The sequence below is a fragment of the Dermacentor andersoni genome, chromosome 6 (assembly GCF_023375885.2).
Source record: "Dermacentor andersoni chromosome 6, qqDerAnde1_hic_scaffold, whole genome shotgun sequence".
NCBI lineage: Eukaryota > Metazoa > Arthropoda > Arachnida > Ixodida > Ixodidae > Dermacentor > Dermacentor andersoni.
Window position 1 is genome coordinate 30,631,448 of NC_092819.1, and position 26,634 is coordinate 30,658,081.

General features: G+C 48.6%; 1 protein-coding gene across 5 annotated transcripts in view; it reads right to left on the reverse strand.

The window, feature by feature from the left end:
* Positions 1–511: 511 nt before the first annotated feature.
* LOC126521470 (uncharacterized) overlaps positions 512–26,634 on the reverse strand; it is a 289,078-nt gene continuing 262,955 nt past the window's right edge. For 4 of the 5 annotated variants that reach the window (XM_072288669.1, XM_072288670.1, XM_072288671.1 and 1 more), the window contains 2 exons: positions 5,784–5,876; positions 512–4,863 (listed from right to left, as the gene is read on the reverse strand). In XM_072288669.1, the coding sequence (XP_072144770.1) occupies positions 4,420–4,863; positions 5,784–5,876 (537 nt within the window). In that variant the 3' untranslated portion in view covers positions 512–4,419. Of the gene's footprint in view, positions 4,864–5,783; positions 5,877–7,975; positions 8,060–26,634 lie in introns of those variants that run through there. The other variant, XM_050170176.3, reaches the window with a different exon arrangement.

Genomic DNA, 26,634 nt, shown 5'->3' on the forward strand with positions numbered 1-26,634 from the left:
TTTATTTGTTTTTTAAGCAATGCTTCCCAACACATTTGGCATTGTACAGTACAGGTTCGTTGTATTATAGTGTACTATGAACCTGACAGTTCATAGTTCACTGTAATACAAGAGATCTGCTAGATCTCCGCAGCGTTTACTCTTTCCGGGAAATTCGTTACGTACTGCTCACGAAAGATCCAGTTCAATTTATTTGAATATTCTCTGAACTAATGATGACGTAAGAGCTCTACACAAGAAGAAACACGAAATAATCAAACTCCTCCTGTTTATTGGGTCTTTTTCGTGCTGCTCTGTGTATCTTTTGCGCCAGTATTCAATCTGATAAACGTGCACCAACAAACCCATTCAGGAGAAATTATTCTGAGTCTTATGAATATTATTCACCTTGAAAAATCACGACATTAGGCTATTGCATAGTGTTGACACAATGACCCTCTCAATAAAAATGACTCCGAGGACGCATTACATGTGTTTGTGTGATCGAAGTAAAGGAAACAGCTCCGACAAAGAAAGCACTGAAAACATTCGTTTATTTTGACACGTGATATGACCCATGAATGTCAACATCAGATCGCACTTTCGACCTACAGAGATAGAAAACGACATGCTCAGTTCTCGAGTAAGTGCCAGGTGAACAAAAGCACATTTAGCAACACAATATTTCAAGAACAACAACAACCCTGTTTTTAGCCTCCAAGCATACTACAGCATTTCGCACTATGCATGAGCATACGCATCGTTTGCGTTGTCCGTTTAATTAACACCACAATGTGAATGGTAGTGGGGGATATTTAATAAAATGTGCAATAAGCCTCTACGAGAGGAATAGAAAAGCGTTTTTACAGCTTGCTGGCCGGTGCACTGGTATTGTGGGTTCCCAATCAAGGCTCCAAGCTATAGTAAGCTTCTAAGCGGAAACAAGCTACTTTTCATGCCGCAGAAAATGTCATGACATAACCACGTTCTGTACATAATAAGCACGCTCTCGTCGCAGAGGATATTAGCGGTTAGTGGCACCAACTATACTTTTAAAAAATCTATCCCCAATACAGTAATCTCATAAAATGATATGGCCTCATAGAGGCTGTTTATTCTTACCGTTAACATACACTTTTAAGAACATAACACGATTCTACTTCTCCAGATGGATTAATCTCAGGGGCGGACATTATTTACACGATGAATCAAAATGAATGCTACTAATTACCCACATTTCGCTAAGTAGCTCCTAAACTAATCACTTTACAGCACATGTTTCAATTTACGAATTGTAGACATTGACTTTGAAAGTTATATCTACTTTGAACTAATACTAAGTATGACACGTTTCGAGATATGTGCTCCAAAACCTTGCTAGAAAATGCATTGATGCTCCAGTAATTTACAAACTTTGGTGAACAAAAAGGCGTTCCGTTTAAAACGTTAAGTGGATAACAGTGCACTTTTACCGCAAGTGTGGTAGCGCTTATCTCAGAACTGGTGCTATTTTCAAATTTCATTGCAAGATGGACGTGCCATTTGAAACCACTGATTAAAGTCGTAAACTGCAATATGTCTGCCAAAGTAATTAGTTATACAGTTGATTAGTCCATATTTATTGTACAATTATTTATTTTCATTTCGAGTGTAAGTAATGTCCGCCTCTCCGAGTAATCTTGCTCCCATTGCGGTTACGATTCAGTCGTCAATAAACTTCAGGTGCGAGAATTTCACGAGAATTTCACAGCGCGAAAGCACTCTAGAAACGGAATTTATTTTCCTGCCTAAGCATTCAGTCAAGAATTGAAAGGAGCGATGGAGGCGCGCCTTTCCTTGCGAATTATGTGCTCGCTTCTTCAACTTCTTCAACGTGTAAACGAAGCTAGAATCTTTCATCAATTCCACGTACTGCTTTCAGCGTTTGTCGTTGTGGGCTGATTTCGCACATCTTTTGAAGAAATTCTGTTAACGAGTTCTTTTTGCCACTTAATTCCATCATGAATCCGAACTTTGTTCAAGCCAAACAGGCAGGTTTTTTGGCAACATCAAACATGTGCGTACAATAATATCACTGTGAGCAAGATCTTCGCACACGCGTATTCCAAGATCTTTTGAATACCGTTTGTTACTAACACCTATAAAGCTATAAGAAATATTTTGACGAACAAAGCCACTCCCGCGCTGCCATCGTCGGCACGCCGACACAGTTAATACGTCACTACGTCTTCACAAGATTTCATGCTCGTGCCTTGCAAGATACTGTTATACTGGTACACCACTTTTACAGGGCGAATGAGGAAAGCCTCAGCTGAAGCCAACATTTCGACAATGGCACTTGTTTTCGTGGTCATTTACTTATCTTTGACAAAAGCGTTTTTTAGAATAAGTACACGACAGCTTACTTGTGTGGTAAATAAGCATTCACGTATTATCTTTTCATTCACTGATCAATAGTGTACTTGTCAAAAACTTGTCCAGAGGATGACCCTTGTGCAAACGTTATGTTTCGGGGTGAGACGTTCGGCAAGGCGATATGTTTTGATGGCTACTTGCTATCGGCACGGAACGAGTGGAACGTAGTTATGTATCCTTCTTGATTATTTACTTGTTGAACACAAGTTCACCCACATGTATGTATGCCCCAACAGCCCGTGGCCTGCTTGGTGCATAACTACACGTGTGTGAACTGGAGTTCAACAAGTAAATAACGAAGAAATTCCCTTGTTCACCCGCTGTTCAAAACTCCATGTTCCCGTTACCCATTTGTATTGGAACGGTGCTGCAGCTAAATCTAGGCAACATATCCAGATATCACTTTTGTCGCAAGATCGAAAACGTGCAGCCTTAAAATTGTAATCTCACTTCGCGTGCTGCACAATCTTTTCCGGAACATAACGCAATGACACCATAAGAAGTATAGGTAACGAAGAGTCCCCTGCATAATTTGTAAACGTACTTTTTGAAAAGATAATGTTCAATTTTCTATGTACTACACGAGTCCCTCACAAATGGAAAAGCTATGTCGATTCTGCTGGACATCAGCATGCCACAACAAGGTTCTATTATCAATGCTGATTTGTCGCCGCATTTACCCGCATTCAGAGTACATGGGTATATAATGTCACGGTTAAACCGCTCTCCAGTAGCAACTGCTGGGCCACCACTACTTCAACTTAGGCGCAGCTTTTAATAAGCTTTGCGGAAAAAAGCGCCTGGAAAGCGAACTTCATCTCCTGCCTTTCAATACTTTTTGACGAGAGAAGACTCTGGCTCTTATGTTGTGTTTCCGAGCACTCCCCTGCATAAAAAAAAACGATGACGGTACTGTAACTGAACTTTCGGAATAAATACGACGGTGGGGTGACCTCCTGCAGTAATGAACTTTACAAAGATTCGTTATAACAGCTACGGTAAATGCACAGCGTTCAACGCTTGCCCGATGCTACTCTCAATTTCAGCTTCTTCTGACTTTTTGAAATGGCTCATTACTACGCGTGCAATGCCCTTGCGTCTTCCATGCTAAGCGTTTTGGCATACTCGGTTATTCATGTAAGAAACAACCCATTATCTGCCTAATTCACTGACTTGCAACCCAACCAACGCAACCCAACGTATGGCGAATTAAGAACAATTAAAGGGATCGGAAGGCAAGAAAGTTTCCGCCCTGTCAGTTATTTATCTGCGGCTTTCCAAAACAACGCCGCCACACCTTTGTTCGATTTGGTACTTGATTCCAGAAGGATGCGACCACTATGGGGAATAGCTAAAATGTAATGATGACAGTGGCAACATGAATGGCTCTGCAGGTTCATTTAAGAATCTGGCGCGATGAATACGCAGGGGTGCACGCGGCTCCAGAATATACGAAATGTGCGTGGTTTGGGTCGAATAAATCTTGGCATGCTAGCAAGAGTACAGTCCCTGAATATACACTGAACCCCGGCGATCAGTACCACACTTGCTTTAACTGCAACAAAATTTGGAGGAAAACAATAATCCAACAATCAATGTCAAAGTTCACCTCTCGTATGTTGTGGTTGTCATATGAGTGCTGGTATCAGTGCTTTCACCAATTAAGGCAGCAGTTAAGACTCGTAATTACAAATTTCACTTAATCTGGCGTGGTTTGATGGGGGCGCAGTATGCAACCCGAGCAGTTTCAGTGAGAACGAAAAAGGTTCTATCAACTGGCCCATTTCGCTTTCGCGAGCTATACAAATTCCATGGCATGGACTAGAAAGACAAGCAGGGTTGCAGAAGTCGAAGATAAAAAAAACTACTTCGGACTTCACGCTCGCACTGTTGGTGCCACGCCGCTAATTTTTGCCCCGCCCCCTCCTTATAATGAGCTCATTACGCAAGTATGCACCTCTACCGGTTCTGTTGCGAATGCACTTGACACTTTTCCTGCGTGCCCGGACTACAGGCTACGCTAGGCTACGGCTCGTAATAGACGATCTCGTCCCTCTGCGCGGGCAGGTAGCCTGGCGCCCTCAACTGCGACGGCGCTGCCCACCGCTCCACGTTGGACGACGCAGCGGCCGCGCGCCTAGGGGCCGAGTGCCTCGAAGCTCCAGCCCGAGTCATGGACCTGTGCGCGGCCCTCGCGGCGTCTGGTCCGGACAGCGCCTGAGAGTTGACGACCACGCCCGACGAACTGCCGGACTCGGTGCCCTGCTCGTTCGTTGCGATGCCCGCGCGGAAGCCGTCCTTGTCGGCCACGTACTTCACCACGCGCATGCGGCCGTCCGCGAGGGCAATGCGGTACGAGCCCCTCACGGTGCCGTGCTCGTCCCGGGTCTCCTCGCGGCCATGGGAGCCACCTTTGTCGGAGCTGCCGTACACGAAGCTGTACGGAGCCGGGGGATCGAGGTTGTTGGCCTGCATACGTCGACAGGTCAGGGAGAAGGGAGCGAAAGAAAGATGACATTGCGACACTTCAGCGAAAGATAAAAAGTAACGATGAAAGCATTACGATTAGCTAGTCTTGCTCGTACAGCAGAACTATGACAGAACTATGACAGCAGTGATACGAAAAGGAAGAGGGGACGTTCACAGACAGCGGGATACGCACAAGGAAAAGAAAGAAAAATACACGCATACGCAAGAATGACGTAACACTTACGGCAAGCTTAAATATATGTAAAAATATTATTATTAACAATCTTTAAAAGCATATACAAAGAGGCCGTCAGAACGTCATTCAAGGGGAATTGACATGGTTACTCCAAGGCCGAGGAACATCATGAGATTGAAGCTAACTGCAAGGAAGCCCTGATATCATTGTTGCTGTACCTAACTTACACTGGTAAACTGCAAGCTCAGGCGCAACACGAGTGTATTATTTTCGCGTACGAAAAAAGTAGATAATCAGTAAGCTATGAAGCTAACATTTCCATATGTTACGCAACTGTACATCCTCTGAAATCATTCCCACTGTGATCTAGCGAGTAGAAAGGTCACATCAAATCACTCCTCGGTCAAGACAGGACAAGCGGCTTGCTGTTCACGTCCATTTCCGTGCTGTTGATGAACGGATGATTTTCGTGCTGTTAGGTCACTTATGTACGACTTCAAATATTGTGTTTAATGCTGTAGCTGAACAAACGTCGAATTCCCGAGAGAAATATCATGGGGAATTCGCGCTTAATTCTGGTGCACTTTGCGTCAACGCACACCAAGAGCGGTGAGATAAAACTGGCAGTCACGTTCCTAGAGATAATAGTCCCTTGAATGTTTGCCGTCTGGGAAAAGCGGTGCGCTCACAAGCGCACAGAACGAACAATAAAACACGCACTCACCCTGACCCGAGACGGCCTATCTCGTGTCTCATCCACGAAGTCTCCGGTACAGCTCGCCTGTGTGGTGATAGCACAGAGCACGAAGAGAGACGCCTGCAAACGAAGATATCGCAGCACCAGCGTGAGAGTAGCGGAAGGTCAGAAGTGTCCTTGAACAGAAGGTTCTGTCTCATGATAGGGTGCCGGGATTTCACATCACAAGCCAACATAATTGTAACAAGTCAGTTGGCCCTCACGGAAGCAAAGTTGCCAGCTGTCAACTAGCCGAAAAACGCAATACATTGTTTGTTCTCTTAAAAACTATACGGAGAAAGCGAATCCGCCTAGAGTCGTTCGCGGTCGCTGACTTATGAGCGAATTGCAGCAAAGTTTCAAGCACGAAAGTTGATCATAGATCATGCCTTACATGTTGATTTTGCTAAAAACTCTTGCACAACAAAATTGCAAAATATTTCTTCACTGCTGCCATGCAAAATTTTCGCCTTATAATTGTTCTTGATGTGGTGCCTGCCACAAGAAAACTGTTCCGTACTTTGAGAAGCGCTTCGGAGTAGAAATTACCTCGCTGTGTAGCCACAAACCTGTAGCCATAAAAATCTACTTAAGGCAGATTTTTACCAGCTGTGTATCATTCACTGTTTTCTCGAGAGAAACTGATGAACAGCATTCAAACGTAACTTCTTCCACACTGTGGCGTCAAACTGCATGGGAGCACTTAGTTATCATTGTCCAAATAAATTTTCGTCACATATATCTGCCAACGCGCTACCAATTTAAGACATGATACTATCGTTCAATGGCTGCCCGGTGCATTATCCACTATCACTACACGCAGCGAATCCTCACGTGATTGTGAGAAGCAGACATTACAAAGGAGCTTGCTCTATTTGTACAAAACATAATTTCCAGGGAACAGAAAATATCGCTAAGAATGCCTTGATTCATCATAATATAGTTTGAATTACCACCGCCCATTTTCCGCACCCATCCCGCTTTTGTTGCAGCGATGCAACAATGTTGTTGCGCCAATGGCTCTGTGTTGTCTTCGAAGTTGCTGTTGTTGCTTCGAAATTTGTTATCACTCGTCAGTGAAGATGCTGGCTCAACCTCACATATGGTTCAATCCATACTGTACGTGAGAAGACTGTCCATGTGCTTCTCTTCAGACTTGCCTGCTTCGATGTGCACCTTCAATCTCCCCGAAACGGTCTAAATGTTAAGCCGGGTGGAGGCCAGATCATTCTCAGTAATTAAGGCTCTGGGAGCGTGACGTGGCTTCTTCCATGTAAAAATCTGCATTAGTTTTCCTAACCTTGCAGTCAGTGGAATGAACTGCTGCGTTCTAAGTACGCATGCGGTGCCGCCTTCCATGCACGTGAATGAACTGTTTTATCGTGATTTCTACGTCACGCTTTGCCCTCCAACAGCAATTCTTTTAGTTTTGCGTAGCCAACTGAACGTTCGAATGTGCACTTTACGTCAACGCATACCAATGAGCAGTCACATAAAACTGGCAGTCACTTTCCTAGAGATAGCAGCCCCTTAAATGCTTGCTGTCTGATAAATTATCTTAAGTTATCTTAAGTGCAGTTATCTTAAGTGTACGCTGTGACGGATGCCAACAGTATCTTCGCAAGCAAACTGATGTAGCACCTACAGATGAAGCCTAAAAGAAACCACGAAAGGAAGAATATTTGTCTGAAACGCTTGGACACCAAAGCAAAGGAACAATCGTCTTTCCGATTCTAGGATACCTCGAGGTGCACAATTAGTGGTTTCTCCGACCTAACCGCGCAAGTCACTCCCTCAACCACTCACAAACAGCACGCGCATTTGTGCACTCTGGACCTGCCTAGTGAAGACGAGTGGTCACGCGGACCATCGGAAACCTTCGTTTTTCTGTCACAGCGTGTCCGTGGCCGTTTAAGCAAAAGCAGCGTCAGCAACGTTCCTGGCGAGCACGCTCGGTGGCCACACAACACCGAGGACAACCTGGACGTAGTCGAGTCTACACGACGAGAGTCGTGTCCAGTGGCTAAGCCATGCAGACCTGGACCGCGGGACGACGGCAGTTGCAAAACGCCCTCCCGTGTGTGCAAGCGACGCAAGCACAAAACCCGGGCAACCGCTGTGCGCTGTCGCGACACGAGAGCTGACACGAGCGACACGAGGGGCACGACTTCGTCCCTTACCTTGAACATCGCGCGCGCTTCGACGACGACTCGGACAAACACTGCTGACAAGCGCGGCAACTGGTGACGTCTCTCGCCGGCGCTCGACGTTTTATACACATTCCAGCGCAGAATGCACGAGTTTGCAAAACAGCTATTGCGCATGCTTCCAACGGACGGGCTTAGCCGAATCATAGGAGGCGAAGGAGAAGGCAAGGATGACGGCAGGCACTCGTGTGGAAGTGGGGGATGAGTGCGACCTGTCTGCTTTAGTGTTCACGCTCCGTCAGCGACTCATGACTTCCGGGACATCTGCAAAAAAATAACACGCGATTCGCGTCGTGCGCTAGCTCTCTGTGAATGTTGGGCATTGGAGCCCGCGTTGGCTGTGACCCTCGTTTCGAAAGCGCCAGAATCGGAGCCAAATACACTTGATCTCTCAGGCGCAGCGACCTTCTTCGACATTCGGAGAAGGGGAGTTTTGTCACGGGTAGCCAGGCGTGACGCAACGCTGACAGAGGAGGGTGACGTAAGGTTTTCAGCGCTGCTTCCGCGATGCATAAATTGTGCGCGTAACCATGCCTTGGACGGATGAGCGGCGACGAAGAAAGTTTTCGCCGGAAGGCGTAGCGTTTCAAAACGTATTTTGTCGCCCACAGGTTTGTTGACGACGCTGACAAAGCATCGCCTGAGCGTGATTTGAAACATTGTGTTACGTTTTCTTTTACAGATAGTGGACGATATTCTAGTGGCCGCGATATATTGGACATTGATTGTTTTTGTATGTTAAAGTGAGAACAGTGGCATACTAGGTAGTCTGTGTTCTTCTCTCAGTCGCAGACATCATATGCAGCACCGTCAGCCATTCCAGTTAGTGATACCGGAACACCGTCCCCACCATTTATCGGCCTAGAAGGCAGTAAAGGCGCCCATGTGCTTTTTTAGATGATTGGCCTGTGCGAGCACCTTTGACTGTGTTGTGCTGGCCACGCACGTGTACACGTTCACCCACCTTCCACACTCTTCTTCCTACTCAACTGTTCTCTACCCCCAACGTAGAGGAGCCAACCTAACGCTTTCCTGGTTAACATCCTTACCTTCTCTCTTTCCTTTCGCTCTCGTTTTTGTATTGCGTATAAGATGGACAAAATGGAAAATAAATGTCGAAGTTTGACCGCAACATTAAAAACCTGCAAGGCCAATTTAGTAGTGTCAAACAAATCCAAGTCTCTTGCCGCCGCAAAAAATAGGAATGAATAACACCAAGGCTGCGACACACACTTGTAAAATCAGTGATTACAGTTCGCGCACCGACGTGCAATTGAAAGAATTTCGAAGTCAATGAGTATGTGATCGCGCTTGCCGTCATTCTGCGTATGGTGGCGCCACTGTGTTTATCTCATTGGTTCAAAGCCCCAGAGATTCAGGGAACCAATGCGTTGCTCCTTCGCTCTCCTTTCTTTCTTTTCATTACTTAACCCCCTTCCTCCCGCGTAGGGTAGCAAACCGGACGCGCGTCTGGCTTACCTCCCTGTCTTTCCTTCCTTCTTTTCGTCCTCTTTACTCTATTCCCCCAATGCTCCTCACTGTGCTAAGCTTCGGAAAGTCAGGCATGCTGCACAGAAGCCCTACAGCAGAAATCAGTGACGGCTGTCGTCACTTACAAATAGGTATCTAGACTACTGACTACGAATAAGTTTTTAACATTGACCTTAATGCGACAAACAAGCGTGCGGTGCAATTTATTCAACCTCCATATGGCTTTAATTTGAACTTGTACAACGGCAACTCAGGTTCTAAATATTTTTTCTTGCCTGAAACAAGGATAATGGATGTGCACGAAACATGCTAAGATACAAATTTGCATTACATACTGCCGCCCTCATAAAGGCGTTCCATAATATGCTGACCTCCATTAAGAAATTGCGATTTACAGCAGCAACTAAAGCTCTAAAAATAAAACCAGCAACACCGAAGGAAGGGGGCCGAGGAACAGAAGTGCTTGGAGTGCACTGACTGATCAGAGAGTTTATGATGCCTTTATCTTCAAAAACTGGCAGACAAGCTTCTTCGAGGACGTAAACGCGTCAAGAAAATTTAAAAAGCAACGTGTCCATCGATGTATCAGGAAGTGCTCTGTAGACGCGGACCTGAAAGGTGTTCATCAAAATCAGGCCCCGCTCACACCTTCACCGCGAGAACCGTGAACAGGCACCGTGACGAAAAAAAAAAAAAAAAAGAAGCGAAGTTTAATAGCGATCGACCAAGAATAGCGCGCGGCACGGGTACTTGTCTCACACCTGGTAAAGAAGGCCGCGAAACGATCGTTCCCTAAGCAAGAGTGAAGAACTGAGGTAAAAAGAAGAAGAAGGGAGGAAGAGAGCAGTATAAGGCATCGCTGGCAGTGAGGGCCGATCTCCCGCAGGGTGACATTCCGCACTGGCCGGCTGGCAAGATTCGATCCGGCTTGCCCGATCCGCACTGCGAACGGTCTAAAAGCGGCCCATGTGCTCAGGAACGTGGCATGCTTCCAGGTGACCTGAACGGCGACACGAACATGCCTGCAGTTCTGCCCCCGCAGGAAAAAAAAGAAAAGCAACGGGCACTGCGGGAAATCGCCATGGGCAGCACGTACCCAGCGAGAGAACTGACCATGCGAGGATTCGCGTCAAGCGAGCAATTCCGTTCAAGGTTGCGCACCCGGCTCGACGATGTTAAGCGTGGGTTGTCCGGGCGACACGAACGAGGCGACGATCCGTTAGCTCGCAGAGGAAGTGCGCTGTGGTTTCAAGAAGCCCCGAAGCAAAACCGTGCTCACATTGCGTCACTCTCTCCGCAAGTAGGTAAGACGAAACCACAGCAGCGAATAACCCTGATATACGGGGCATACCCAGTTCCGTCGATTTATCTAGCATGTGCGCCCCCTGATTAACGGCAAGGCGTGAGGTCGGTTGCTGACCCATAACACAGGCGAACAACCTGACTGACAAAGTGCAAAACGTCATGCGAATTAGTGACAGATGCAATAGCTTTAATGGAAGACGCGAGGCGTATGTCTGGCTGCGGGCTTGATGTGTTACTCCCGATGAAATTTAGGTAAAATATGAAGTGGTACACACTGCACGAGAACAAAGTCTTGAAAAATCGAAAACCGCAGGGAGAGAGGGATTTATTAGAGTAAACGCAGAAACAACGACCTGAGGTAATATGGCTCTAGCCTGTTACCATGCTCAGGGGGAAGGAGAAGAGAAGGAAAGGAAGGGTATCACGAGTGATGCTGAGGGTAAACTATAGGAGGTCGACTATATGCACGTTCGTGTCCGAAGGGCCCGTTCACACGCTTTAATCTCAGCCTACGTCAATAAAGAAACAGTGCACACACTCAAACCCGTATTAAGTAATGTGGCTCTGAACAACGCCAGAAGCGCTTAGTTGCGCACAATGCATTAACAGTCAAAGAGGAACCCACGACTCTACTGCCGAAGACTACGATACAGGTTTAAATGCATATAGGCTACAGCCCATTCCACGAAGAAAGACTGCTATCCATTAAGAAACCAGCTGTCAGGATAGTGCTGATTCTATTGAGCCTATGAATTCTTCTTTATCGAATGTCATTTCAGCATCTTACAAGTACATGCGAAGTAAAAAGTTTCCCAGGAAGTCACCGGTGCGTATATGTTTAAACGACGGTCTTCCTTTCTTTTTCGATTTGAGCACAAGACAACAATTCCCTACTTTCAGACATCATCTCACAACGACGTCGGGAGCCTAATCCGCATTACTAGTAAGAAAGGTAGCGTCTCGATACGCGGGGACGTTATAACACGTTCGTCGCGCTAATAAAATCATATCTGATTGCGTTCAGAACTTCACTCTATTGTTTTAAACTGTCAGTGTCAGTAGGTCAACCCGTTCACAGAGCAAAACGTTTAAAGATATGCTGCCCACACATAACGCACACGGGACGCAATCACCAGAACTGCGGGCATGCATAATCGCATCAGACACGATCACATATTTGAACACGCGCAGCATTCGAGATGGCCTGCATATTGAATTCTGAACGGAAGCCAGGAAGGAAGATACATTCCACTACGCAGGTGCGACGAGACGTGCGCAAGCTTGCCGCAACGTTGGAACACCGACTTTTCACCTCACTCGTTCTTTCATAGCACGCGCCTTCGGTACGAGCAGTAAGCAACTAGCAGTACTACTTGCAAGACCAGGGAGATATCGCAAAAAGAAGAGGCCGCAAGGGCGCCAGCGATGCAAACACCAGGACAAGCACGCCAGCGTACGTGGCAACTCCAACCAGTCCCGCGAGGAGGGGTGGCCTCTGCTCTCACCACAAACTGCCTGCGAACAGAGCACGAGCAGCACGTTTTCGGCAGAGGGTAAAAGCGACCACTTCCGCTGTTTCGTACGCACCATCATGACCCGAGCAAGTGCCTAAAACGAGCAGGACCGTAGATCCAAAGGTAGCTGCGGGGCAGAGAGCGTAGGGATTGAAAAAGTATAAAACAACCGCTAAATCAACGGGAGCCGCCTGAATGCGTTCACGTGTTTCGTTTTTTCTCTCTTTATTTTTTTTTTTTTTCGACGACCGGCGGTTGGTCCGTCTTTCGCCTTCCGGGATGCACTGAAATGGAATCGGGCCTGTTGTGCGGTCGGCCACATCAAGGATTCACGACCTTTCGTCACCAGGAGTTGAAACGCTCCCCCTGTCCAGTTCTTCATTGAGGACACGTGACAAACGTACCGGAAGAAATCTACATTCGCAGCCAACTCTTGTCTGGGCGAACAACGCGCCGACGCGTTATTCTGGGAGGCTTCCGACGGTACCCAGAGAAGTCTTGAATACGAGAAACGGTAAAGCGGAGAGAGAAAGAGAAAAGGAGGGAACAAATGTTTTGTCGGCCGGGAAGATTTGCATCAGAGCTCCTTTCTTCACGTCATGCAAAATGCTGGCTGTCGAAGGACAGCGCAGAGTGACGTGAACTTACGTTATCACGGACTCACGCACCTGTGTCGAAACTAAATAAGCATGGCCCACGCGGAAATCAGCAACAGACTGAGTTCGGCAAACATCAGTGCCTGAAGAAATGGTACAGATGTCTTTGTTGATTTGTGTGTGCGTTTAACCTTGACTAGCAGCCACAAGTGAAATTGTAAGGTAATGGGAGAAGGAGGATTTGAATCTACCAAATAAAATGCGAAGGTTGCCTGGGATCTTTTCACTGTCGTTATCTTTCCCGCAAGCCTGGCCATCCCCCTTTAGGATAATGATCGTAGTGGTGGTTATCACTACCAACAGGGTTTCTCGAACGCTGCTGTGTGTTCGATACTTGCATCAGAACACATCGTGTATGCTTGAACGGAAATATACATTCACGGCGAACGTTTCTGTGAAAGGTGTATTCAAAAGAACTCCTTTCTTTTATTTTTATTTTTCCCTCTTTTTTTTTCTTTTTTACAGATTTCACCATCCTTCTCGTTTGGCCTTCTCGTTTTCAGATTGCGCTTCGCGGCCACTGTTGTCTCATGTTCTCTTTTCAATGAGAATAAACTCAATTTCAATTTTAGTGCTCTATATTGCTCTATATACATATGGATTTAGCGGTTCTTCAAATGGCTTCTTCCATCTTGATTTGCAGGGTTGGTGCCCCTAGCCCAGGGCCCCACTGAGAGTAGCTGCCGTGCGAGCACGCCTTACTAACCCTTGCTGGACTTTCAGGATGTCGCTGGAAAGCATCCTCGACCACTGTTCCACACTCGGGCTTTCTATTATGGTTATTTCTTTTGCTTTTTGGCAGGCCCACGTGATATGATATAGCGTGGGCTTGTCCCCGCACCAGGGGCATGTGTTCTCATATCGGTTAGGGTAAATTTTGTTTAGTGTGTATAAGTTCGGGTATGTCCCCGTTTGTAGTTGCCGCCAGATTACGGCTTCTTCTCTGTTGAGTTGTTTGTCTGGTGCCAAATATCTCATTATGGCGCCCCTGAAGTAGTTTAGCGTGTCAGCGTATGTTTGGCCTACCGGTTCTGGGTCCTCTATGGCGGCAGTGTCCTTGGACGCCCGATTTGCTGCGTACCCTCGAGCTATCCTATCTGCCTCCAGATTTCCCTCGACACTCGTGTATCCCGGTATCCAAACTATGGCGTGTTTGCTTTGCTTGTCTGTGGGTCGGCCGTTAGAGCGGAGAATGTTCAGCGCTTTGCGGCTGATCCTGCCATTCATGCAATTCCGGCATGCTGTTTGCGAGTCTGTTAGAATGGTTAGGGATTTGCCTAGTCTATAGCCCTCCACTGCCGCTAGAGCTACGGCCGCTTCCTCGGCTTCAACTACCTTGCAGTTCCGTATTGACGCGCTGGTGATTACCCTGAGGTCCGAGCCAATCACCGTCTCCGCTTTATGCTTATTGCCTTCTTCCGACAATGCATTGGTGGATCGCGTCCTTCACCGTATAGCGATGACAGGTGGCACCACCGTCCTGTTGCAGCAACATCAACACTTTTGAAGGGCGTAACCGTAAGCGGCGCGCACGGCGGCTTTATTAATTGTGAACGACAGACGTTGGTAATGCTCGCAGACGTGGTTTTTAAGCTGCACCCACTGAAAAAGAAGATACCTCTGTGCTAAATAGGTGGTGTTCAAATCCGCGCCCAAGCGGCGGCTCTTTCTGGGCAACAGAAAGTGATCGTGAAGGCCGTGCCTTTGCTAACTGCATGCGCCGAAAGCGAGTGCGGAGCCGGCGACACTTCATATAGGTACCATATTTTAGATCACATATTTGAACAGTACTCAGCCAGCGGTTTAGCTGGAAGAATCGTATACACCTGGTCTTCCTCTTTCCACTGCACACTACATTACGACCGCTGTCACTCTCAGACGGCACGTATTAAATGATTTAGCGCACGAACTGCTTTTTTAATACGAATTAGGCTAGGCAAAGAGTTTTTATTCCCAATGCCTGTTCGTAATTGGGCGATCGCCTTCACTGCTAACGTGTTCGAGATCACAATACGCTGGCACCCGTATTTATGAGTTGTCGCAGCGGTACGGTTTGTGGGTGACACCCTCTGCGTTCTTGCATAATGCACTTCGGTTTCAGGCGTAAGCTCGTTATGAAAGTTTCCAATGAGTTAGACGCAAGCTGTACGCATTGTTCCATTTCCATGAAGTGAAGAAAAGAAGCTTTGAAAACCCACACGGCGCCACGGTCCAGACAACGGCTTCATGCTCTCATTACAAGCTGGGAACTATACACAATGTTCGAGAACATGATATTACTTTATAGCTTTTCATGGCATGATTTACATCTGTAATGTCTTGACATGACATTATATCTCTTCTTTTTTTACACACACGCGTCTTAATTTAAATAAAAGATTATCAACCCAAGCACTCCATACAGATGGTTAACCAGCGAAGCTGAAAGGTACGGCCCCCGAATTTATCACTGGGTAAATCCCGACGGTTCATTAAGGTCTTCCTGAATTATTGGTTACGTCTTTGTGTTTCTTAATGAGTTTACACACAAGTTCGGCTGCGACGGAGAGAACGATGTTAGTGACGGTATGCCCGCAGTTCGCCGTTGTCGCGTGTGTTCGATGTCTCGCGTTTGCTCGGTAGCAGTTTAGTTAGCATCCGCCCGGCATTGCCGCTTGCGATTCTTCAAAAGTGAATTGCTTCATAATTGAATATGTCCGTCACGTTAGACAATGAATGGCTCATCCCCCGTAAAAGCGGCCTCCCCATTGCGACGACAGAAGAGAAGTGAAATTCTACGCTCGAATGGCGAGCGGCAACAGAGCAAGCTGTGAAAGAAGACGACGCTCGAGCCATTGCTGATGGCGATAGTGCGAGAATTAGCCCTTAGCGGCTTCGCTGTAAAAAATCATGAGCCATTCCACTCTGTGAAGGCGGATGCCCAGCGAAGCTGTTCAGCACACTACATAGAGGTGACACGGAATTTCGAACGAAGGTACGAACTCATTTATGGTCTTGATGAGTGGTCATCGTGACGAAAGACATGCCCACACATTTATTGTATTGATCGGGTGGTCCTTGTTTGACTAGCAACTGCAAGCACATTCTTTGATAACGTCAAATCGATGCATGTACGCCGCTGGGTGGTCGGTTGGGCCGGATCGGTGTGGCATCACAAGCGATGTGTCCGCAACACGAAACGCCTAAACCACTCCCTTTCCGGTCCCGACACGTCCACATGGATATCACCGACAATGACCACAGGGGCAGTGTCATCGCACTAACACACGCAAAGTTAGTAGCCATGAACCTTATGGGGCTATGAGTCATTGCATATTTTGCTTGCTTACGGGGGTATGAGCTATTGATGATGAGAGTTTTCGACCTGCTGTTCTGTATGTTGCATGCGTGATTAGAAAGCATGTAAGCACTGTTCGTTTCACTTGGCTGAATGATTATAGCTTCTGCCTTACGAGGCTATGAGCCATTGTGTTGCTAACGGGGGTACGAGCCATTGATGATGATGATAATTTCTCTTGACGGAGAACAAAAATGCACGGAAAACTAGCCATATATAGCTTCGTTGTAAAACAAAGTCGCTGCAGAAAGACGTTATTCACGAACGGAGACTTCATAGAGTTGAAAAGGTTATCGCTTCCTTTAGGAAACCAATACGCTTGTAGGTAACCTAACAGACAGAAACCTGCGTTTTGTGTTTGAAAGTTCTTGCCAATTAAAGGAAATAAAGAAGAAAGAAAGGTCCAGAAAAGCTGTGCTAGCTAATAATTTTAGTCCAGCCTGTATTGACAGAAAATATAGTAGGCTTTTTTTACAGATTGAGGTAGGCTTACAGATTTTTATCTTTGAACAATTGCCTCCTTACCCCTTAGTTAGGTCGTCAGCCTTGACGCTGTGTTACGTTTTTAATTATTATTTTATGTCACTTGTGTTCGCCCGATGTTCCTCACGCTTCTTAGCGTTCGAACTGAACGCTCGAACAGATAGCTAGATTAAAAAATAATCACAAAAGGGAGGCCGCAATCCCAGTTACGCCCAGGTATTAGCGACTCGCGATATCAGAAGGAAAAAAAAGAAAAAGACAAGAATAGAAAGTGACTAGCTTAAGATCCTGTTATGAAGATGGGGGGAAACAGCAAGATGCAGACCTGAAGGAAACGGGTCGCCCTTGTGACGACAATCTCGTAGCGTGTGAACGACTCCTCCGCCACGAAGTATTCAACTTCAGGAGCAAAAAAATAGCACAGTGCTCGCAGAGAATGCAGCGAAGCTTCCACAGATAAAAGTGGAGCGCCCAAGGCAAGCGAAAAATAAAAATAAAATGAAAATTACGAGCGCCTGTATATATAAGAGACAATCATCGGCGCTTCGATTAACATTGCAAAGCGGCGTCGAAGACACGGGAAAAACGAAGACAACGGATCAAAAGCCCGGCTCTGAGAACATAGAATACGTGAACACGTTTTCTAATAAGGGCGCATTTGAAACATCCGCTTTGTTAGCTACACTCGGACTGTTTTGTTTAATATTTGTTCATTATGCCACCGGGTTAATCCGCGCTGATCGTCGACGGAGCGCGTACCATTCCGACTCCAATATTCTTCTTCCAAGTCAGTGGTGGTTTATAACGACTCGGAGAGTCGTTTCGACTCCGAGTAAAACGAATGAAGAAACAAAGAAATGAAAAAACACAGCCTCGCCCTATCGCTTGGCACACCGACTTCGACGCGTCGTGAATCCTAATATCCGCTCTTTTGTTTTCTCGCTACCGCCGAAGGGAGTGCCGAGGTCGTCGGTCTCGCTTCGCACGGGCTGCGATCGGAGGAAACGTCCTCCGACTTCGAGAGGCGATTAGGCGAAGTCGGGGGCCATAAACGGACGAACACGGCATGCCGGCAAATGGCTTCCTGCTGTCGTAATATGCGCACCAACCTTTAATCCTCCTCCCTTCACCCCGCAGTCTTCCTATGAACGCCAGCCTCCCCCCCCTCTCCCTCCCGGCGACTTTGAACCGGAGGACAGAACGTCAAAAACACGCGTGCCACATCAACACGCGTCGTCAAAAGACAGCGTTCGGAAGCCCCCGTGATTTTCACCAGCCATGTATAGAAACGTCGCAAGCGGGGGCACATAACGCTAGAATCTATGCGTTTGTGCGCTGGTTGTTATAAGGCCAGAGGCCTTCCCGCGTGGCATTGGCCACGCAAGCTTTATACGACGCGAGGCACGCGGGCAGCGTGGCGAAGTGAAAGCGGCCTTTACGCGCGAAATAGCTGCGTCACTAACGCACGCCACAAGGTTCTCCTTTGTTTTGCCGCGGTAGTTCCACGTCGGAAACGCAGCTCTCGCTATATATGCGTTGTGCTGGACGAAAGGACAACGGCTGTGCGATAGCCTTGCGCATGCTTCCCGCTTCCAATAAGAAAAGAGCACCAGTAGATCGGGCGAGAAACCACAGAGAAATTGCCAGAAGAAAAAAAAAAACACACTAGGCTTGACAGAGCTTCCATTCCATCTTTCAAATGCACGCGCAATCAGCGATTCAGCGAGAATAAGGCATCAGAAGCGACAACAATGTGAACGTATAAGCAGTCCTAGAAATCATCACACACGCCGACCGCGTTGCCAGCGCAATGTCTGTCGTCGAATCGCAGGCACTCGACGTATAGGATATTTTGCGTTCAGAATGACAGCAGGCGCTAAAAACGGAACGACGTGAATAAGCGGCAAACCTAAAATTGTGCGCTTTGTCCACTTTTAAGTTCGTCGCGCTATTTTCCTTTTTTCTTTTGTCGTCCTTTTGCGCATTCTAAGCGCATTATGTACAGACCTACAAAGAAACATAAACGAGCGCAAATCCCCCCATGTAAGCCTCAACAGCTTCGCGCCGTTTGTTAAGACTGCGCTCGCCTCCCGATTTCACCACGCCGAAACAGTGGCAGCATCGCGAGTCAACCGGTGCCAGCGCTCGCTCGAAGAAAGCAGAAATAGTCTCGATACAATTCATAGTCTATACAGGCGGAGAAAGGCTGACACAGCCTTCACAGACGGGCACATAAGAAGACAGCCGGCACTGGCAACATAACTGGCTCGGTCACTTTGAGCTACGCGGCGCCTTTACAAAGAGCGCTCTGGTATGCGCAGGTCCCTCTCGAAGCGCAACCTTTCGCTCCTGCCCGGGTTTTCACCGGACGCGCTTATGCTAATCGCAAATGGCGCATTAAAGGAGGCGCCCCGCGAAAGGTCGGACCAGTCCGAGCAGCGACTGCTGGCCGCTCGCTCGCACACACAAACACGTTCGAACGCACGCAAGCACGAACTCGCTCGAGCCAAGCCCGCGCCCGCACTGCACGTCTCGGGCCTGCGGAGCTTGCGCCTCCGCAACAGAACACTCGTGTGCCAGGCCGGACCTCCGCGACCGCGTACGAAGGCTGGTTATGCAATCGTGCGGGGTCATCGTGGTAACGGTTTCGCCACGATTACAGCGTCGGTCACGCCGGAACAAAGGCGTTCGTAGCGTTCGGGGGATCCCGGGCGCGGGCGTTACTTCCTCTTCGCAGAAGCGGCTCTATCGTGCAGCGACGGCGCCGGCGGCTGCTGCCGAACGTCTGCGTGCGCACACCTGCCCCGCGACGCGCTATGCAGTGCGGAACTCGTGCAGAGGCTTCGAGCGCCCGGCGCGGTGTAGACGCTTACAGGTTCGAGAATATCACGGAGCTGCCGCCGGAGCAGCGCGTTGCGGCCATCAATCCAATTCCGATTCCCGCGTGACTAGTCGCGCCCGTATGGCGTGTGCAAACCAGATACCGAGCAAATGTGGTACATGCCGGTGGTAACTGGAAACCAGCGGCTGTTTCCGGCTTCGTGGAAATGCCGTAAAGTATGTTGGGTTCGTTCCGGTACGCGGACAGAAACAGGCCTTCGGGCACGAAGACGCTGCGAGGTTCTTGCGTGTCAGCGCTGCATGCATAACCTCCGCCTTTTACGGCGAAGCCTGTGCTAGCTGTTCCACTAGTACATCGAACGAGCGAAATTTGTGGCACGGAAGCGATTCACCTGTCAGCACTGGGGAATAGATGAAACTTACCTCGCCATGTCTGCGATGCCGTGCGGCCTTGCATAGTTATGAAATGACTCTAATGCATTAAAGGAACGTGCCTCATACGTCGTGATATCAAGGTGAAAGATTGTCGTCAACTTTTAGCGCCTTTATGAACTTGATTGGCAAGAACTCGCTGGTAGCAACTCTGAGCAACAAATGACTCACGCTATATTTGCTGAAATCCAAGCGAGCTTCCCTATAATGTAAGCCGACAGGAAGAAAGGCCAAGAAAAATCGGAGTTACTAGCTCACTTACAATGTTACTCGCAATTACTGCGCAGGATTTCAGAACACACCAAAAGCTCACCCTAGTGCTCGATGCTCTGTTGTCATCGCAATGTGCATCGAGATTCATCTGATTTCATGCCACTTTCACAGTGTAGCTCTTGTCGCAACTGTAGATGCGCTGGAAATCGTTCGCTCAGAAATTTATCAATAAACCTACTGGAGCTATACATATGAAATTTGAAATGGACATCGTGCGCCTGAAGGGCAGTTTGTAACAAATTTTGGAAGCTTGAAGATGTCGAGGGAAGAAGTTAGAAGTGTGGTTTCGTAAAGAGCACGTGTTTGGATTTGAGGTCTTAAGTGAGCTCGTTGTCGCCCAGTTGTATATTGTACAGTATACACGCGGTCATTATAAGCACATGGCCTAACGTGTTCACAGTCTCTAGTCGTGACTTCGGTGCACGATAATCCCACTACACCTTGGATGACTGAGTGGACTACGAAGATAAGCACGGATTGCCTTCTCGGGATCCAAGTGAACAGTTCAGAACCCGGCCATCGATTCAGAACGACCTCATCCCTCACATCCTAGTTCTCACGGCACAATCAGCGCCTTTCGCTCTTATGCACAGTGCGACAAACAACTTTACCATAAACGAGTTGACGTGGCGATGCACATCAGTAACGCTCGAGTAATGCTTTTACACCTGTGTAGGCTTAGTGATATTTGTAATTTATCTCTCGGAAACTGCATTTAACTGTGGGCGACGGCATGGTTAACAGCTCGGTATCAATGTTGCATCATCTATGGTTCTGTAACACCCACCCTAACTTGAGAACACAAGCTTACTCAGTGGGGCCCGTCTTTAGAATGCTAATTCATTGGAAAATAACCGGTGGAGGCACATTTCATCGATTAGGACTCTTCGTATTATCCGGGTCGATTCGACGAACCTATAAATCGCCATAGCTGCGCACGAACCCGAAGTATATTCGAGAAAATGTTAAAGGCATCGTCAAACATTAGGACACTGCCGGAATACGCAGTCACGCAAGAATTCCCACAAAATATTTTGCGGCAGCGCTGACAAGGTCGACAGAGCGAATCCTCGCGCAACGGTGGCTATGAGGAAGTACTTGTGGCCCATGTGTAAGCGAAATGCAAGCGTCTCGCACGAAAAAGGAAGCGCGGAACCCTTAACCTTACTCCCCGCGTAAATCGTGCCTGTCAGGCGTATATGTTTACGCCACGAGGCGCGTATATACCGATCGTGCGCACGCACCCGCGTGCAAACGTTCCGCGCTAAAACGTGCATGAGATTAAAGAGCAAGTCATGTTCCACGAAGCCCGTATGCGCTCAAAGCGAAGCGTGACTTAATGTAACCAACCGAACTAACACAGCGTGGTGCGTACGGCTGCACTCTTTTCATTCAACGAATAAACAACCATATCGCGCTAAAGCGCGCGGCGATGGTTTTGCGAAGGCAGTTTCTCGCGCACGCATCTCGCCGCGAGAAGACGGCGAGGAGACGACGACGTTTATTTTTGATTATGAAGAATCGCGATGAATTCGTCTCACGATCGCACGGGGTCACGGTGACGCGCGTTTTTGGCGCTGAGCAGGATTGCGCACGAGCAGCGCGAAGGCAGCTGTGGTAGTAATAATCGTAATGTGTTCGCATTTAAAAACGAGGCAGAGAGAGGGGGAGAGAGAGAGAAATAAAGATGAGCCCGTAGCTCGTGACCTCGCCGCTCCTTCAGTTGAGTTATCGCTCCGCACGCGTAATGTAAATCAGGCGGGGAAAAAAAAACAGCGCATGAACGTTCATTCGCGACGTGGCTCTACGTTCTCTTTGCTCTTCTCCCAGCCAGCAGAAGCAGCGCTCAGACTCGGCCCGGCTCTCTTGCAATCGCGCTGGCGCAGTCATCGTCTCTTCGCAGCAACGCGCTATTGAACGGCGGCGGCAGGGCATCACGCCGCGACGGCGCGTCTTTGCGGCAGTCCGCGCTGCCCGGGTGGCCCCTTCATCAGCGATGCCCGAGGTCGCGACGTCCCTGCAGGAAGCCACGCGCTTCGCTCCGGCTGCTTTCGGGCGAAGAAATCCGAGCAGAGGAAACGAGGGGACTCGGCGACTAGCCGCCAAGTTGCCCTCCGCGTGAGACGATCTTCCTCGGCCGGCCACCCTTGATCATTAATTAGGAGTACAGCGGTGTCACATATCTTCGGTGAGCGAGATACTCATTCGGATGAACAAAATTGAGTAGAGGAGAAGAGGGGTCGCGTGGGCACGGGCCAAGTCGTGTTTGTGTGTATACACCGCGGCAACGGTGTACAGGATGACTGGCCGCTGCCAGGTTTGGCTCTGGCGAAGGGTGAGCGTGGCTTGCGCTCGTAGCCGATGCGCTATTCACTTCGGCCTCCTGACACAATGGCGGCTGGAACTTTCCGTCCTTCGCAACTTCCTATCCCGCCACACATCTCTCTTGTTCCTTTGTCGTCGATAGCAAATGAACCATTTTGATGGCCGCCTGAGTAAAATGGTTTTCATTATCAACACAAGGCTACCGAGCTGTTCGCTGATCATTTATTTCAGTCACGGTAACCAAGCTATTTGTAAACGATAAACGCTATCCAGGACAAAGTTGTTCGATTAATCTGGGGGGCTAACGCCCGAGGGTGGTTTACCGTCACGCTCATAGCTCCTAATGATTTCAGTTTCATAGAGGGGCACTTGTTAGGTTAGCTTTATTTTTTTAGCACTCAGACGGACCCGGCTGAGTAGCCTGCAGCCTCACTTTTCGTGACCCATTAAGCAAAGCTATCGCTAGCCACCCAGCCTTTCCCTCTTTGTTTTTCTCTCTTAATCCCTCTGTCCTACCAGGCTCCACAAGAATCAATCACATTCTCTTAAACATCAGCAATCAGAGGAATGCAAACTCACAGCTGCTTTGCCCGCACTCATAGTGTAGTGTAATAAAAATTTTTTTGTGTCAGTTGGCCGTGTAAGCACAACGCAGTCAACAGAGTATATGCCTAAATCAGTCAACTTGACAAACGCTTAAACTGCAAAGGATAGTCTGAGACAAAAACCAAGTACGTAAATTGAACGAGCGTTTCACGCAGTGTGGTTTCGCCCTTTCATGAAGCACAGTATAGGCGTAACAGCCGCTACAATCGGCAGCTACAGCAGCGTCACGCCTGGTGCGAGAACTCAATTGTACTGTACCTGTATGTGCAGTCACCGACGATTTGAAGCCGATCAGTTGCGTGACCCCCCCCCCCCCCCCCCCCAAGGTTCTCGTACTATCACACACATCTGGTATGAAGCCAGTTCGCTTTCCCACGAAAGTGACAGTGCCCTATGGGCTAATGAAGTGCGAGCTAAAGCTGTCAATTTTCTTCACCTTCTCGCGAAAGTAAGCAGCCTTGGAACGCTCAGTGCCAGTCGATTTAAGACTGAGCTGATTACTTCTACGAAGCCAGCGTCTGTACTATGACCGAGAGTCCAGGTAGTGAGACTGAGGCCGCAGCCCTCTGAAACAGCCCTCTCAGACATAAGGTGCTTCAACTCTGAACACAACAAATTCCATTAAGCATAAGTGTTCAGGTGCAACGTGATACCTGTAAGATCATTCGTTCAATCCAACGATGGCCGGGCAGTGCAATGACAGGCAATCTTTTTCCGTTAAGCATGTTACGCATCCCACCTAACCTAATACCGCTAATGCCAGAGCTCACTGTCAAAATTCGTAGAGAAGTAGCTGTTTGTGCATTCGAAATAAGGAATGAACACTTGCTTTGCAAGTTTCTTATGCATAACACTCGTAAAACTGTGAAACCCCATTATTAAAGAATACCGCGAAAAAATGACAGTAACCGCCTTGTTTATTTCTTCGACTCTCAATAAATGACAAATGTACGGGGGTAATAATCTGCATAAGCGTTTTAAACCTCTTTTTCTCTCTCTTGCAGAACATAGGCATCAACTGTGCTCTGTAGCGTGAAATATTTGTCATAGTGAAATTTTCACCTTCCAAAGCTGCGCTGCAGCTATAAAAGCAGCGCCATATAATGTGTACCGAACCAATACTGGCCCATAGTGCTTTTTCTTTTTTTGAACATCGACCGAAATCCCATGGGATCGGTGCTCTTGCATTCCACCTCTATCAGAATGTCACCACCAGGGTAGGGAATCACACCCGCGACGTTCTTTGATCCTCGGCCACTGCGGTTGCGTTCCGATGGCAGCTTATAAAGGAGCGCTCACGCATCGCGGTTTCGGTGCACGTTAACCAATCTCAGGAGGTCAAATTTTATCTGGTTTTAATTTTTTACGTAGTCCGTTACAGCAGGTCTCTCATGTCCCAATTATAGTTTAGGACCAAGCTAAAAAAACGTGCGCAGCTTGCACTAGTGATGAAAGGCTGGAGGCAACAGTGGAGCGTGTGATCACCTAGCTTTTACGTGGCTTGGCTAATTTGTTTGTAGGTTTTGCAATGTTATGCTAGGTTTTGCTAAGTTGTTGGTAGGCTTGGCTAAGTTGTTTCTAGGTTTTGCGAGCTTATGCTAGATTTTGCTCAGTTGTTGTCTCGGCGGGCTTGACGCCGGAAGTTTTCGAGCAGTCGCAGGCCGGGATCGCTTTCTCGGTGACGTCGAGCGTTCCGGCACCGACTCTCGCGTTCCCTGGACTGAAACTCGGAATCCTCGACTCGGCGTCACCTCTTCTCAGCCGCAGTTTCGGCGCAGTGTTCCGGATCAGCTCGGCGGCGACGCACCGCTTCTCGCTTGGCAGTACGGCGCTCTTCCTGGCAAGCCGCTTCTTCTTCGAGCGTCCGGACTTTCTTCGGTCTTCCCATGTCACCTCACGACTCCGGCTTACGCGCGTGGGGTGCGAGAAGGTTCCGTGGCTCGGTGCTCTCGCAGGTGGTTTCTAGGCAACGCGAGGCGGAGCACAGCTGGGCTGAGTTTTCTGGTAACGCTCCACGGCGGAACTAAAGCTTAAACAGCTCCGCTGTTAAAAGCAGCAACGATTCTTGAGGTGCCCCTGTTTCGCGCTACGTGCCGATCCACATGCCTTTTTTTCCCCTTTCAGGACCTCTCTCTCCCTACAGCGAAGAGATTACTACCCGCATCAGGTCAGCCCTGAAAGTATCCAGTTACGTCAATAAACGCTCTTCGACGGGCCAAGTAATTTCTCCGGCGTCGCGCCAACGGCGACCCGTTCGTGCGTCCACCTCAGTCCGGGATGGCTCGGTATACACGGACGTCATCGGACAACGTTATGTACCGTGGCAGAGCTTCGGCTACCGGCGGCAGTAGCTGCCTTTTCTTTCTCGGCGGGAAGTCGTCGCCCCGTACACGTTATAACACGGCGCCAGCAGCAAACGGCGGTATCAACCACAGCAGCAGCACGCAAGCAAGCAAGCATCAAGAGCTACCGGCTCGTCGGGGCGCCCAAAGCGAGAGGTACAGGGGATGGTAGGGCGAGGGCGTGCGGGGCAAAAAAAAAAATAATAATAATAAGAAAGACGCCCGCCCGGTCGTCCGTGAGTCGGAGGTCGTCCGACCCAGATAGATAGGCGCACGGCGCTCGTGGCGGCGCCGAAGTCATCGATGCGCCAGTTGCGCACACGGGGAACACGTGGCGGCCGCAGGGAGAGACGTCGCCGTGGGCCAGGACGCACAACCTGCGGAACGGCGCGGATGGCTCTCGCAGGGGCGCCTCTCTCGCATTGCGCGAGGCGCGAGCGGGCCTCGCGTCCGGAATTCCGGTCGCGCGCGCACGGCCGCGCAGGCAGGTCGTCGACGGTGGGCGACGCGTATGTGGGGGAAGGGGGAGTCGGCACGTGCACAACAACTACGATTGCTTCGGTGCGAGAGAGTGCCGCCGGCGATCCCGTAGGGAACGCCGGTGTGACAGGTGACTGACCGAAGGGCAAGCACTCGAATTAGCGGTAGATCGACGGCTCAAGTTGCAGCTGCACTTGTATGGCAGAGCAGTGGTGAGCATCAGCAGCGCGAGCGCTCGTTTTCCTTTTTCTGCGAGAGAGATAAGCGCGATCGTGCAACGGATCGCTGTTATACAGAAGAAAGAGCGCGTGCACGAAGAAGCACGAAGGCTAACCCTGAAGATATATAGAGCGCGAACTCTCATCCAACAGGGACCTCGCACTCAACCCCACATTTTTTTAAATATGTTTTGACAGTTTTCCTGGTGCTTTCAGTGTACGTTCGACTTATATCCTGCCTAATAAATTAAGATTCACTTTGCAAGACAATAAACATCCTCCAACAAGGCATCTTAATCGTATTCTTCATGTTCACTGGAAGAATGTGT